This window comes from Henckelia pumila, chromosome 3 (genome assembly GCF_033568475.1).
Source record: "Henckelia pumila isolate YLH828 chromosome 3, ASM3356847v2, whole genome shotgun sequence".
In the NCBI taxonomy this organism is placed as follows: Eukaryota; Viridiplantae; Streptophyta; class Magnoliopsida; order Lamiales; family Gesneriaceae; genus Henckelia; species Henckelia pumila.
Genome location: NC_133122.1, coordinates 41989936 through 42004746, shown reverse-complemented (window position 1 = coordinate 42004746; position 14811 = coordinate 41989936). Strand labels below are relative to the sequence as shown.

General features: G+C 36.8%; 2 protein-coding genes across 2 annotated transcripts; one reads left to right on the top strand and one right to left on the bottom strand.

Moving 5' to 3' along the window:
* Positions 1–6127: 6127 nt before the first annotated feature.
* On the bottom strand, positions 6128–12156 carry LOC140889996 (isoleucine--tRNA ligase, cytoplasmic). The gene is made up of 3 exons (XM_073297742.1): positions 11537–12156; positions 7236–10261; positions 6128–6424 (listed from the first exon to the last, which is right to left on the bottom strand). The coding sequence occupies exons 1-2, from the start codon at positions 12068–12070 to the stop codon at positions 7244–7246; spliced, it is 3552 nt and encodes a 1183-aa protein (XP_073153843.1). The 5' UTR covers positions 12071–12156; the 3' UTR covers positions 6128–6424; positions 7236–7243.
* Positions 12157–14086: 1930 nt separating this feature from the next.
* Positions 14087–14810, top strand: LOC140892816 (calmodulin-like protein 30). The gene has a single exon (XM_073301818.1). It carries the CDS (start codon positions 14144–14146, stop codon positions 14714–14716), a length of 573 nt encoding a protein of 190 aa, XP_073157919.1. The 5' UTR covers positions 14087–14143; the 3' UTR covers positions 14717–14810.
* The last annotated feature ends 1 nt before the right edge of the window (position 14811 follows it).

Here is a 14811-nt window from a genome sequence, read left to right as displayed (position 1 = left end):
TTGGTTGATTTATTGGGCCTAGAAAAGTTGTTAATGGGCTTAAGTACACTAATGGGCCAAGTCTTAAGTTAATGGGCTTGTATGTCTAGGGCCAGCAGTTGAATCAAACCATGAGAAATTTCATGTGTCCTGAGTTTATATTTAATTATTTTATGCATGAAAAGTTATTTGAATATTTATATGATATTAGAAAATAAATTAAATATAAATGAAGGACACACAATTTATTTAAAGTACATGCATTCATGAAATCAATTTTTATGCTATGATTGAAGTTCTATGGTTGAGCAAATAAAATATTTTAGGTGGAAATTGAAGTAGTGTGGCCATTTATGTATGGGCAGTTTCTGCCATTTATGTATGGGTGGTTCGCCACCAGCCTCGTACGATGGTTTCTTAGACTGATCAGTCGCACTATAAGTATGGGTCACACTTACGGATAGGACCATTCGATGTTAAGAAAATAAGTGCTCAACAACTCAAGTATGTATGATATTATGTATGTTATGTATAATTCAGTGATTTCTTTAAGCAACATTTATGTTATTATTTTTGAGGCATGCTCATGCATTTATAGGTTAAGTATTATGTATGAAAGTGTATTAAATTATTTTAAACCCTTGTTAGTATGCATGTTGGGCCTCTAGGCTCACTACACTGATATGGTGCAGGTGAGTACGTAGAGGAGCAGGTTACCCCTACCGGTGGTGAGGACGTATGAGCGGAGCTGCAGTGGCCCCGTGACCGTAGTCTGCATCGTGCTAGTGTTCTATGCATGAATATTTTAAACACTATTTTATTTGAAGATTTTATTCCAGTGTTGAGATTTAAGTATTATTTTTATGCAACTTTTTAGTGTATGCACTGTTGATTAAATTGTTTTGAATTATTTTAAGTATTGCATGATTCAGACGTTTTAGTAATTATTTTTATGTTGCATAATTATTTATTAAATTTTAAATCTCTTTTATGGTTGTACATATATGTATGGGCATATATGTATATATATATATATAAATATTTTACTTAGTATTTATTTTAAAATTAAAAGAAAAAGAAAAATTTTTAAATTTTCCGCATTTTAGAAATTTATAAGTCTAGGATGTTTCAAATACACGCTCCAAATTATATCCCATATATACATGTTGAAGGAGAGAAGCACTAAACTTCAATAACATTATTTCATCAACCAAGGAGAATGTATCTCAAGCATTCGTGAAGGCATAAGAAGTCCATCAACCAAGGAGAGTGTATCCTAAGCATTCGTGAAGGCATAAGAGAACCAGAGATAAATTTTGTACCAAAAGCACAAGCACCGTCAAATTTGAGCCCTATAAAGTTAAAGAGTAAGGGCATCCCCAATGAGCTGCCATTGGGATGACATGGCATAAAGGAAGGACTGACTCTCAAGAGCGCCCTTTGCACTAATTTTTTTTTAAAATTTTTTTTAATTTATTATTTAATAATATATCTATACAATCTTATAATACTTGAGATATTAAAAAAACTGTTTTGGTGTGGGATAGACACCAAATTATCTTTTCCATTTTACCCTTGCATTAGTGATTACGGTAAGGTTTCCTTTGGTGGTCAATCGGTAATCTCCTGACCACAACTTCCCCAGAACTGCTTCCATTAAAATCTAATTCCGACTCACGTTTGTTCTCCCCATCATCAATTTGAAACTTCCACAAAAACTGGTTCCCACTCATGTTTGTTCCCCCATCATTTCCATCAATTTAAAATATCATGCAGTTAATTTATTTTTCAGGTTCCTTCCCATCTCCAGCAACATTTTCATCAAGAGCCAGGTTTGTTTCGTTCCCCTCCTGTCATTTATTTTAAAAATGCATTTATTTCTCAACACAAAATTTTTGGTGCAGTGATTCTGATTTAGTGGGTGGGCCGTAGATATGGTGAAAAGGGAGGTCATATTGGAAAATTTTGGGACTGCTAAATCTATGCACACACGTTTACTATCTCTAAACTTTACGTGTATTTTTTATCAATCTGACTACTTGTTATGTTATCCCACATTGAAATATTAAACTAATAAAGAGTTAGTTATAAATTCATGAGGCAATCCCACCCAATAGGCAAGCCTTTTGGGATGGACACCTCATGGGTTTATAACCTAACATTTGGTGCTCTCGTTGAGAACCGACATAGCGAAAGGGGCGACCTAGGAAAGGGCTACCATCGGATCAGTGTCGATAATTGGAAAAATTATAGGCCGGATTAAGGTGCATGAATGCATGCACTGAATACTGAAAGGTGAGTGAAGGCCGCCTAGAGTAGGCCGCCGCGGACGTTGGCTTCTCAAGGGGTAGGCAATGTTATGTTATCCCACATGAAATATTAAACTAATAAAAAGTTAGTTATAAACTCATGAGGCAACCCCACCCAATAGGCAAGCCTTTTGGGATGGACACCTCATGGGTTTATAACCTAACATTTAATGTTATGATATCCCACATTGAAATATTAAACTAATAAAGAGTTGTTATAAACTCATGAGGCAACCCCACCCAATAGGCAAGCCTTTTGGGATGGACACCTCATTAGTTTATAACCTAACATTTGGTGCTCTCGTTGAGAGTCGACATAGCGGAAGGGGCGACCTAGGAAAGGGCTACCACATCCTGGAACCGATCAAGTAACACCGAAAGTTACCCGTGACTAAGGGACCTCTGCCTCCGTAATGGACAATAAGTGTAGACATCCCACTATACTCTGGGATTTAGCCAAACGCTTCAATTGATGTAACTGGACTTCTGCACATTGGATCAGAGGTTCCCCTTGAAGTCGGATCATCCTCCCTTCCCACGAAAACTCCATATAAAGTTGATGATAATCAATAACAATGGGACCAAGCAACTCCAACCATTGAACCCCTAACACAATGTCCACCCCTTGAAGAGGTAAAATATAGAAATCAATGGAAAATTGTTGATCACCCAGCTATATTACAACATTCGGACAATATCCCCCACAAACCATCGATTGACCATTGCCCACCAATACTTTGAAATGAGGAGACGGTGTAATTGGCAATCCCACAAATTTAGCAACACGTTCTTGGAGAAAATTATGAGTACTGCCACTGTCTATCAAAGTTTGAAAACGATGACCTGCAATATGAGCCTGAATCCGCAAAGTGCGAGGAGTTAATTGGCCTGCCATAGCATGCAAGCTAATTTCCGGGGTAAACTCAGTAATATCCGCCTCTATAAGGGGTTGAATATGTTCCTCTTCCTCGTGAACCTCATCATCTACCACAAACAGAGATAAACGCCCTTTGCACCTATGGACAAACGAGTATTTCTCGTCACAGTTATAACACAAACCTTTCTCTCGTCTGGCAGCCATTTCAGTAGCAGAAAGCTTTTTGATAAAAACAGCAGGTTTGTATGGAGGTGGCTTAGTATGATGATCCGTAGAGGGTGTAGGCAATAAGGGAGGTAATTGGGAACCCCGGAACGACCATCCTGGTCTGTCAGATTTGAACCCCTCGTCTCGAGGCTTATAGCTCCCTTTATGATCCAAGTTCTTATCATCGAACAATCGAGCCAGCCCCATCGCTTGTACCAATGAAGTTGGACGATAAACTTGGATATCTTTCCGCAGCTCTGTTTTCAACCCCGATACGAAACAACTGGTCAATACATGTTCTGGAACTCCCGGACTTTTGTTGGCTAAATGCTCAAATTGGTGTAAATAATCAGCAAGTGAGTGCTGATGTACCAATTTGGTTAATTTTCCAAAATTATCTTCATACTTCGATGGTCCAAAACGTTTTTCAATGGCCAATAGAAATTCTGACCAACTCGGAAGCAAGTTATTCTTATTCATTCAATCAAACCAATCCAGAGCATCTCCATCCAAATGAAACGATGCAATTAATAGGCGCTGAGAATCGGAAGTGTTATAGTAGTCAAAATAACGTTGAATTCGAGCGATCCATGCTGCCACATTTTCCCCAGCAAATCGCGGAACCTCTAGCCGCATTGTTTTCACCTGAGGTCCATCTGAGGTCCGTCGTATAAAGGCGGCGGCCCAATTGGTGGAGATTTAGGGCTCCGAGGTGGTTGCGGCCTGTGCTCTGACAAAATCGGCGGACTCCGACGGATGAATTGTTCAACTTTCGCATCGAGTGTATGGAGGGCAACAGAAATGTCATTCATCGAGGCGGTGAGAAACTCTATGTTACTATTCTGCGTATCGATCAATATGGAATGATTCTCCTGTAGGGCAGTGATTCGTGATAGAACCTCATCAAATTTCGCAAGACGATTGCCTTCCGCCATTGCGATTTGCAGATGAACAACAACGAGGGCACCAAAATGTTAGGTTATAAACCCATGAGGTGTCCATCCCAAAAGGCTTGCCTATTGGGTGGGGTTGCCTCATGAGTTTATAACTAACTCTTTATTAGTTTAATATTTCAATGTGAGATAACATAACACTACTGTATTTACTTTTATTTAAATTTTTTTGGCTTCATAAGTTAGTATCAAATTGAAACGATGCCGGTAGATTTGAATAGAAATTTTGAGTAGATATTTTGTTGATAGATTGTTATAATTTTTTGCTCTAATGTTGTTACGCACTCGGTTCATATTCATTAATAGTACATGATATATCTTATTTAATTATTTCAAATCTTTCAATATTTCATTCCGTATGACTTATTCTTCTTTTTGAATATCTCTCATGTTTAAATTTATACTGTGTTCAATAACTGATTTAAAATATTTGTTAGATCAAATTGCAGGAATATGGAAGTACTTGGAAGGACATGCGAAGTGTCTGGACAAGAAAATAACCTAAATATATATAAACTTTGATTTTTTTTTTACCAAAGTGAAGACAAAATTGATAGAGTCCTATAGTCTAGGAAAAATTAATGTTTCATTTGTTTTTGGAATTAAGTACATCTTTATAATTGTTAATAATCATTGAATATTTTTTTCTTAATAGTGAAAAATTGAATTCTTATTATAATTTCTGCTTAGTTCTCTCTTGGTAAGAATGAAAAAATGATTTAGGGAAAAATATTTCATCTCTAATTTTGGAGTGCGATTATTTCTATATACTTAAATTAAAATTAAAATGGTATGTGATTTCAAAAAAAATTGTAAATGATATGTGTATCTTTCTACTATTAATAACATGCAAATTTTATAAAGTAAGAAGCAAAAAACAGTAATTATTATTTAACGTTTAATTTATAATTCAAAATTTACCATGTTAGTTAATCAATATCGCATTGAATCATGACTTTTATTTCTCATATACAACATGTGTACATAGATCATTTTAAACTATGACTTTATTTCTCACACGCAACGCGTGTGCATAGATTACTAGTATGTATTCTGTCACCGTTAGGGTATATTATATATTAAGTATATATACTTTATGTTGATCGTTACTTTTAATGTTGAATATTTTAACTATTTTATATTTAATAATATGAATTATTTGTAATAAATAAGATATATACAAATTTCCGTTATAAATTTATATTTATTTTTTATGAAATACATTTATTAAATATCAATAAAAATTATATTTATTTTCTTTGTTAATAAAAAATACATCATTTTTTTATTAATAAAATTAAACATTTATATAAATTATGTATATGTAAATATATAAAATAAATTAATAGTTGAAATATTTTAATTGAGTGTGGGGTCCATGAAAAAGTTGTTTTAGTTTTTTGTTATAGTGGAGAATAGATGAGGTTTTTTGTTTTTGACGTGACAACAATGTTGCGGACTGAGAAGTACGGAAAAACTCAGGGTGAGCTTACTGCTGTGGATGGCCTTCATATTAATGCATCACGTGGTATGTAATCATTTCTTGTATTGATATGTGAAAAATTTTGTATTTCCTTAATAGCATAAATTTATGTTGCGTTTTCAATAATAAAGTTCAATCATTTGCACCTAATTTCATTCATTTTTCGTGATTTTGTCTAGGATGAATGCACGCGTAATTGGAATGCGTGTGAGATATTTGATTGATTTGGAGGCTTTGTTATGCACAAAATAACGCTTTGATGGGTTTGGAGCGTAAAGTTTAGCATAAATAAGACCTAACATACACCCAGCAGCTGAGAGAGAGACGAAACAAAATAAATAAGACCACATTCGAAAACAAAATCTTCTTTTTCTTGTTATGATGATCAGAGTCTAAATCTTTTGCATCAGACTTTACTGTGTAAAAAGTAATAACATATCCATTCACCCAGCTGAGAGATGGGTGTTAATTTTGATGTAGTTTTGGAGTTTCTCATTTCCTGGTAAAGCCACAGGGGTGCTTGGTTGTCAAAATCAATTCCTATATGACAGCATGCCTGAGCAAAAACAAATCATGTCCTGCTTCATGCTTGGCCCCAGATTTCCAACTTGAGAACCTGTCAATTAGTCTTTTACTTGTGAGTCACAGAAGGTTTACAAAACTAACATTACTGAGCATAATCTGGTTATTTAACCCTCGCTCGAATGCAATATGCACGTTGATCCATGAAATGACCAAATAACCACTAAAAATGTGTGAACTCCAGAATCGATCGTTAACTACATGCAAAAGCAATATATGAATGATGTCAAATCTACAACAATAATATAATACAATTTAATCCAAAACCGAGGGAGGACGGATACGGGATAACGTAAGGTCATAAACCATAAGCGCCGGCGGACATGCAAGTCAACAGGGGACACAACACCTCACGGTGGCGTGTTCTCAATCACGCCCTGATGAAAGAAAGAGAGGCGGACAAAGGAGAAGGAAGAGCAAACAGTAGGAAAAACACAATCAAAATGCGGTAAACCATAAATGCAAGAACCATGAGATTCCCACCACAATAATGATACCATCAATGAAGACACCACAAACCATAAATGCAATGAATCACAACGATACAAAACATTGACCAACCCTTTACATACACATCAATAATCCGAGTACACCCTACTTGGGCCCAAAGAAATTTGAGATACAAACAGTAAAAGAGTAAAACATGGTTCTTTGATCCGTGTATATAACATAAAGAATGAAAGACATCTGGGGTATCTGGGCACTACAAAGCGACCAAAAAAGAATGAAAGACAGTAAGAAAAACACAAACATGGTTCTTTAAATAATGTAAATCTTTCCAGGTTGGCCATCTGGGCACTACGAAGCGACCAAAAAGAATGAAAGACAGTAAGATCATTATTAACCTGAAGAATCACTGAGTTCTCCTAGTGCTCGAGATATAATCACCAAAGCTCAAAAACACATGTTCTCCGACCAGCACATCGACCGGAGGTTGACCTTCGATGCAGTTGACATTAATCATACCCTTTCCTAGTTGAAACTCTCCTCTCAGATTATTGTAATCTCGCATCAGCAAATAAGCTTGCAATCCCCGTGCAAACTTGGTACTGCCAGCATATAATGCAGAAATGGCATCAGAGTTGAATACTAAAGTAGGTCTAGTCAAGATAATAGTGAAGGAGAGATTTGAAATCCCATGAAAACTCTCTTCGGTAAGAATCAATGCACCAGGTGGGAGTAGATCAGATGGTAACAAGGAAGACCCGAGCACCTCCCGAATGTATTGTTCCTGAGATTTTAGTATTTCTTGCAAAACTGTTTTATCATTGTCCAGTGATTTATAGAAGACCTCTACTATGTCAGTAGGTTCAAGGCCAATTTTCTTTCGCAGCTTTTGAATGCGATTTACAACTTCTCGAGCAACTCCAGCCTCGAACAGCGAATCGTCCCCACGCAAGTCCAATACAACCAAAACATCACCATCACCAGCTGCGTCCATTTCCTCTTCTTTCACATTATCAGGATACCTGAACTTCCTTGTTATCTTGATATCACTAAGCTTCAAGACATGTGTGGCAATAGTAACCTCTCCTGCTTTCTCCAAAGCTAAGATATTTTCAGTTGCCATCGACTTCACCTCTTTCGCAACAATTCCCATCGATTTTCCTAGCCTTTTTCCCAACACACTAAAATCAGGTTCTGCACACAAGGAAGCATACTTCAAAGTGTCGTTGCATGGGACTAAAGACTTCACATTAAGTTCTTCGAGAACATATTCTCTTAATTTGCCCGTAATATCATCAAGAAATTCTGTATCAGGATGCACAATCACCATCTCCCTCAGCGGTGCTTTAAGAGGTTTGTTGTGACGCTCACGAATGTTGCGTGCAAGATCTATTATTGTCATCATCCGATTGACACTTTCTTCAATACGATCCCCTCTTTTGCCTTCTACTTCTGGAAATTTGCAATAGTGAATGCTCTCTTCTGAACCATTGGTAACTTTCCTCAAGTTCTGATACAGAACTTCAGTGAAGAATGGTGTGAATGGAGCCATTGATTTACATGCAGTTAGAAGTACATGATAAAGAGTAGAAAGAGCAGTTCTGCAATCCTCTTCTCCTGTGCGACCTTTCAGTCTTTTTCGATTAAATCGCACATAAATATTTGTCAAGGTGTCCAAAAACTTAAGTAGATAAGGAACAACTGTGTAAAGCCTATAAGCATCCATTTCTTGCCGCACAAAGTGAACCAAACTATGTGTTGCTGAGTTAATCCATTGGTCGAGTACATTGGATGACTGCTGAAGAATTTGTTGGTCAATGGGTGCAAATGGTGCAAGTCCTTCAACTTCAAGTCTTTTAGCATTTTGCAGAAGGAACCTATAGGCATTATACCATGGCAAGAAGACATCTTTTACCACCCCATAAACTCCATCCTTTTTAAAGCGCAAAGGTTCAGCACGAACAACCGGGGAGTTAATAATGTACAGTCTCAATGCATCAGCTCCATAATCATCTATGACTTCTGATGGTGCAGGATAATTCTTCAATCTCTTACTCATCTTCTTCCCGTCCTCAGCCAGTACAAGCCCATTACAAATGAGATTTTTGAAAGCTGGTTTTCCAAAAATTGCAGTCGACAGAACCATGAGAGTATAGAACCATCCACGAGTTTGATCTAGCCCCTCAGCCACGAAATGTCCAGGGAAATTTTTCTCAAATAATTCAACATTTTCGAATGGATAATGGATATAAGCATAAGGCATGGATCCGCTCTCAAACCAGCAATCAAACACATCCTCGACTCGTCGAAGGACACCAAATTCAGGTCCTCGACTTGAAGGGATAGTGATATGGTCAATTTTATGACGATGCAAGTCTGTCACCTTAGCACCAGAAAGTTTTTCAAGTTTTTCGATGGAATCCATGACCACAATCTCCTCACTATCATCACTGATCCATATAGGAAGCGGAGTACCCCAAAACCTACTTCGACTGACAGCCCAATCTCGAGCATTTTCTAGCCAATTATGAAAGCGTTTTTCCTTCACAAAATCAGGGACCCAGTATGTCTGTTTGTTGTTCTCAAGCAATTGATCCTTTATCTTCTCCACAGCAACAAACCAGCTGGGTACAGCTCTGTAGATCAGAGGAGTGTCTGATCTCCAACAAAAAGGATAACTATGAGTAAAGCTTCCAGATTTGACAAGCCTGTCTTTCGACTTCACTGCTTGAATAATATCTTTATCTGCATCCTTTACATATCGCCTGCTGAAGTCAGTGATTCTCTCAGTGAAACAACCATCATCATCCACTGCAACAATAAGGTTCTCCCCCTTGCTAATTATGTCATTCTGCATACAAACACGGTAATCATCTTCACCAAATGCAGGAGCACAGTGGACAATTCCAGTACCACTATCATTAGTTACATAGTCATCTGCAACAACTCTGAATGCCACATGAGAGAAATCCTTGAAATAATCAAACAATGGGATATATTTCTTTCCAACAAGTGAAGCTCCAGTACACTTATCCAACATTTCATAAGTATCAACATTCTTTGTTTTTGCGCCAGCAGATTTGGCCTTTGGGTTTGAATTTTCAGAAACACCAACAACTCCATCAGGTAATCCTTTTTTTGCCTTTTCGAAAGGAAGCTCTGCCAATCGAGATTCTGCAACCACATAAACTTTTCCATTGAACTTGTTGCGGACCTTCACGTACACAAGATTGGCATTGACGCAAAGTGCAAGGTTGCTAGGTAAAGTCCAAGGAGTTGTGGTCCATGCCACAAAACATGCACCATCTGAATCATCAATTATTGGAAAGGATACCATTATTTCAGGATCTGGGACTTCCTTGTAGTTGGAATTGGCTTCAAAATTAGACAATGGAGTTTTGCAACCTGTACTGTATGGCATCACCTGCAAAAGTAACAGGAAAAACATCAAACTTGTAACCAACGCGATCTTATGACGTGCAAAGAAAGTAACATCCAAAAATATTGCAAAATTAAATTAACAAACTAGACAAGAAACTACTGTAGAAAGTATCATAACAGGAAAAACAAAGATGAACTCGTAAGTCCTTACTAACAAAATCGAATAAATACGTAGTCAAACCTCAAAGTATATTGACAAGACCATTATGACTACGAAATGAATGTGTTTTTGTAAAGTAAACTTTAGACATTAAGAGTTGGTTAGTTGATCATACTTTTTTGAAGGAAACAAAAATTATATAAAAAATATCAGAAATAAATGAAAGTATTGGATGGTTGGCTTGCTGGAATTCAGGAAATTTTTCACAGTTTCCTAAAAATCTTAATCCCCTGTCCCATTGGCTAATCTTTCTTTTAGGTTCAACATTGCACTAAACTTTAAACATTAAGAGTTGGTTAGTTGATCATACTTTTTTTGAAGGAAACAAAATTTATATAAAAAAATATCAGAAAAAAATGAAAGTATTGGATGGTTGGCTTGCTGGAATTCAGGAAATTTTTCCCAGTTTCCTAAAAATCTTAATCCCTTGTCCCGTTGGCTAATCTTTCTTTTAGGTTCAACATTGCACTTAATTGCTCTCTTGTTTCGTTTTGTCTTATACTTTATTGTGGAAGACTGGATCCTTTCTGCTTCGGTAGTTTCAAACTATACAGGCTGGGCCGCTGGGTCCATCTTTTACCACATAAAAAAAAACTAGTGTATTCAGATTATTAAGCAATAAAATCCAACAAAAGAACTTGTACCTTAGTTGGAATAGGGCTTTCGAACGAGGGGACGGGTACATAGTGTCACAGATAATGGAAAAAAGGTTGCATGAAAAGATGGACGTGCTACTAATACCTATCCCTCGCATGAAAGGAGGTTTCTACGTACTGTAGCATTGTCGTTGATAAATCTTTCAATATTAAAATATAATTTCAACATTTGACCCCCAGAATGTCCACGATCCTCATCCTTATCATTATCTTTTGGTACCAGAACATCAACTGCCGCCAAAATGTAGGCAGTTTCATAGAGGAAGCATTATTGGCAAGTATCAAAATTTCAGAAATAAGCGGTAAATACAACGTGAGTAATGCACAGCACGGAAGAGATGTAAAACAAGCGCACTTATTGTTCTTAAAATCCAAAAAAAGGTAAATTTCATAAGTTATTAGCAAATTAAGAAGAGACTCTTTCGAAAAGGAAAACTCTAACCTTAAAACCTCTATATACAAGACCTTTCTGATACAGCTGCGCAAAAGTCCACCACACAGTTTCCATGAAATTCAAATCCATTGTCTTATAATCGTTCCTAAAATCAATCCACCGCCCCATCCTAACCACCGTTTTCTCCCACTCACTAACATACCTCTGCACAATTCCCCTACACTCTTCATTGTAATTCCCAATACCCATCCGAATCACATCCTCTCTACTCTTAATCCCTAACTTCTGATCGATATCATGCTCCACAGGCAAACCATGGCAATCCCAGCCGAATCGCCGGGTCACGTGATGACCAGTCATAGACTGATAACGTGTCACAATGTCTTTGATCGTGCCAGCCAAAATATGACCGTAGTGCGGAAGACCGGTGGCGAAAGGCGGGCCGTCGTAGAAGACGTATTCGGGGAAATCCTTGGTCCGCTCGAGCTGAGTTTCGAACGCCTTAATTTCATCCCACAGTGCAAGTATTTTCTCCTCCTGTGCGGGGAAGGAGAAGTCTTTTCCTTCACAAACGTCGTCCATGGCTGATCTCCACCGCCGGCGCGGAGGCAGCTGCTCCAATGTGTGGTGGTGAGTAGGGTTTTGCGGAAAGAAATGTAATTTTTTGTTTTTTCTTTTGTAAAGAGTCCAGAAATAATTTGCTAAACTGCTAATTTAAAAAAAAAAAATACGCTAACAACTGGTTTGTTGGGCTGAAGCCCAAACAATGATTGATTTGGACTTCTTTGCAATTAGATTAGGATTGATTTACGTTCCAAATAGCTATATTTAATTAAAATATTTTGCTCGAGTTAGGTACTCTTTGATACACTATATGAAAGTAACACGATGCACAAATTTTTATTCATTTCATGTTTTTCTATTTTTTTGTTAAATCACAAAAAGTATCGTCTTTTTGTATCGTTTCTATGGTTATTTGGCATTTATGCATCCTAGTTTTGTAGTTATTAATGAAAATTTTTGTGTATCGTGTAATGATGATTATAAAGCTCAAAAGGATGGTGAAAACGGCAAAAAAGTCAACAATTGAATGCCACGTAAGCAAAGTCCATGAAAAGTGCCGAAAAGTCAGAGATAGAATTGTCAAAGTTGAGCAAAAAGTCCAAAAAATATACGTGAACTTACATGGGGATTGAATTGAAGAAATTTCATGAAAAAAATAGAGCACCCACGCTAGGGCGTGAGTCACAAAAAAATGCAAGAAAAATCACTAGAGCACCCAAGCTACCGTGCCCCCGAGCGTGCCTCACCTAGCGCCTGCGTGAATCAAGGACGGATTTTCGGATTTTATCCTTTTTAAACTTAATTTTCTTCCTTTCAAAGAGATGAGGACTTTATCTTTACATGTTTTGGAGGGTTTTGGAGGAGAATATAAATGGAAAAGTCCAAGAACATAGGATTTTTGGCGACCAAAGTTTGATGGCTAGAGCTTGAGAGAGGAGAAGAATGATTTCAAAGAAGAATCGCACCAACACGCTGAGAATTTTCTTATTCATTCCAAGATTTTATTTTTATGATTTTAAACATTGATTTATTTATTTGTTTTGTTTTATGGAATAATTTCTTTAGATTAAGACACGATAGTGCTAGACAATATTTGTTTGATATTTTGTTTATTTTCAAGAGATTATTTTCCATACTTTCGATTGATATTGATTTAATATTTCTTGTGAATAGCTTGATCACATAATCTCATGATTGATGATTAATCACGAATCGAAATAAGATTGATTAAATATAGCTTCAAAGACGTCAATCAATATATAGTTAAACCGACTAGAAATAGCATTCGATTTCAGTATGCGATTTTAGATGAAAACTGGAATTCCATGGCAATTTAATGCATTTAAATCTAATTAAATTAAATTATAAATATTTGGACGATTAGATTTATATAGGATTATTAATTCTACAAATAGATTGATAATTAATTTAGTGGATTTCACCGTGATTATTCAAAAATTTGATAATTAATTGTATTTTAACACGTGTCTACATAGTAGAGAATTTGGTACCGATGTGTGTCTTATTCATTTGCTTGAATTTGAATCATTCCTAATTCCTTGATCATTAGTGTGTCGAAACACACAAAACAACATATTATTCATCTCTAGTGGAGCGAAATTTTTTTTTCTAGCGAAATGACCAAGTTAGTGGCTGAAAAACTATGGACGGAAAAGCTAAACCGCTAAAATGTTGATTCAAGATGACAAATGTCATGAATTTTACATATACCGAATATGTTGGCATGGTTTGGTAAATATTAAAAAAAAGCCGAGAAGTATTTCTTAAAAACTCTTTCCGAACTAATCTGCCCATACTGCCGAGAAAAAGAACATATTCTTCATCTGTTTCTGACCCTTTGTCATGTCCTGAATTCACCGTACCACTTTATAAATTCCTCTTTCAATTGGCAAGAATCATCTTTTTGTGATCTTTTCTAAGTCGCCACGCATAAAGTCGTTCTGTGTTATCTTCTTGGTTACTTTAAGCATCAGAATATCTTCACCATTTTATGTATATATGGCAAGCTTCTATATACATATATACACTTCTCCCAGACCAGTTCGTCTCAAATCCCCTTGCTTCAAGAAAATGTCGAGTTTCAGCTTTCTAGACATCCAATACAACCTCTCCAAGAGAAAATTCTTGAAGAAACCTTCAAGAATGTTTTCAGGAGGAGGAGATTACAGGCAAAGCTCGGGTTCGACGACGTTACCTATTTACTTACCGAGCATGCAAGAACTGAGACAGGTGTTCAACAAATTCGACACCAACAAAGATGGAAAGATATCTCCAGAGGAGTACAAGGCCATACTCAAGGCACTAGGCAAAAAGAATCTCCTCACGAGAGAAGTGCAGAAGATTTTCGAGGTCGCGGATTTGGACGGGGACGGATACATCGATTTCCACGAATTCGTGGAAGTGCAGAAGAAGGGAGGTGGAGTGAAGACCGTGGATTTGCAACAAGCGTTCCGGGCCTTCGACAAAGACAACGACGGGAAAATCACTGTCGAAGAAGTTTACGAGCTGCTGCATAAACTTGGGGAGAGATGCAGCTTGAATGATTGTCGGAAAATGGTGAGAGCTGTGGATACTAATGGGGATGATGTGATTGATAACGATGAATTCATGAACATGATGACTCGTACTATGATCACTTACTAGCATAGCTATCTAGAAATTATGCTTGAGGATTATGAATTATCCATGCCGTATTTCAAGTATCATTTCTGTATTAGTGCATGTATTTATATGTTTAT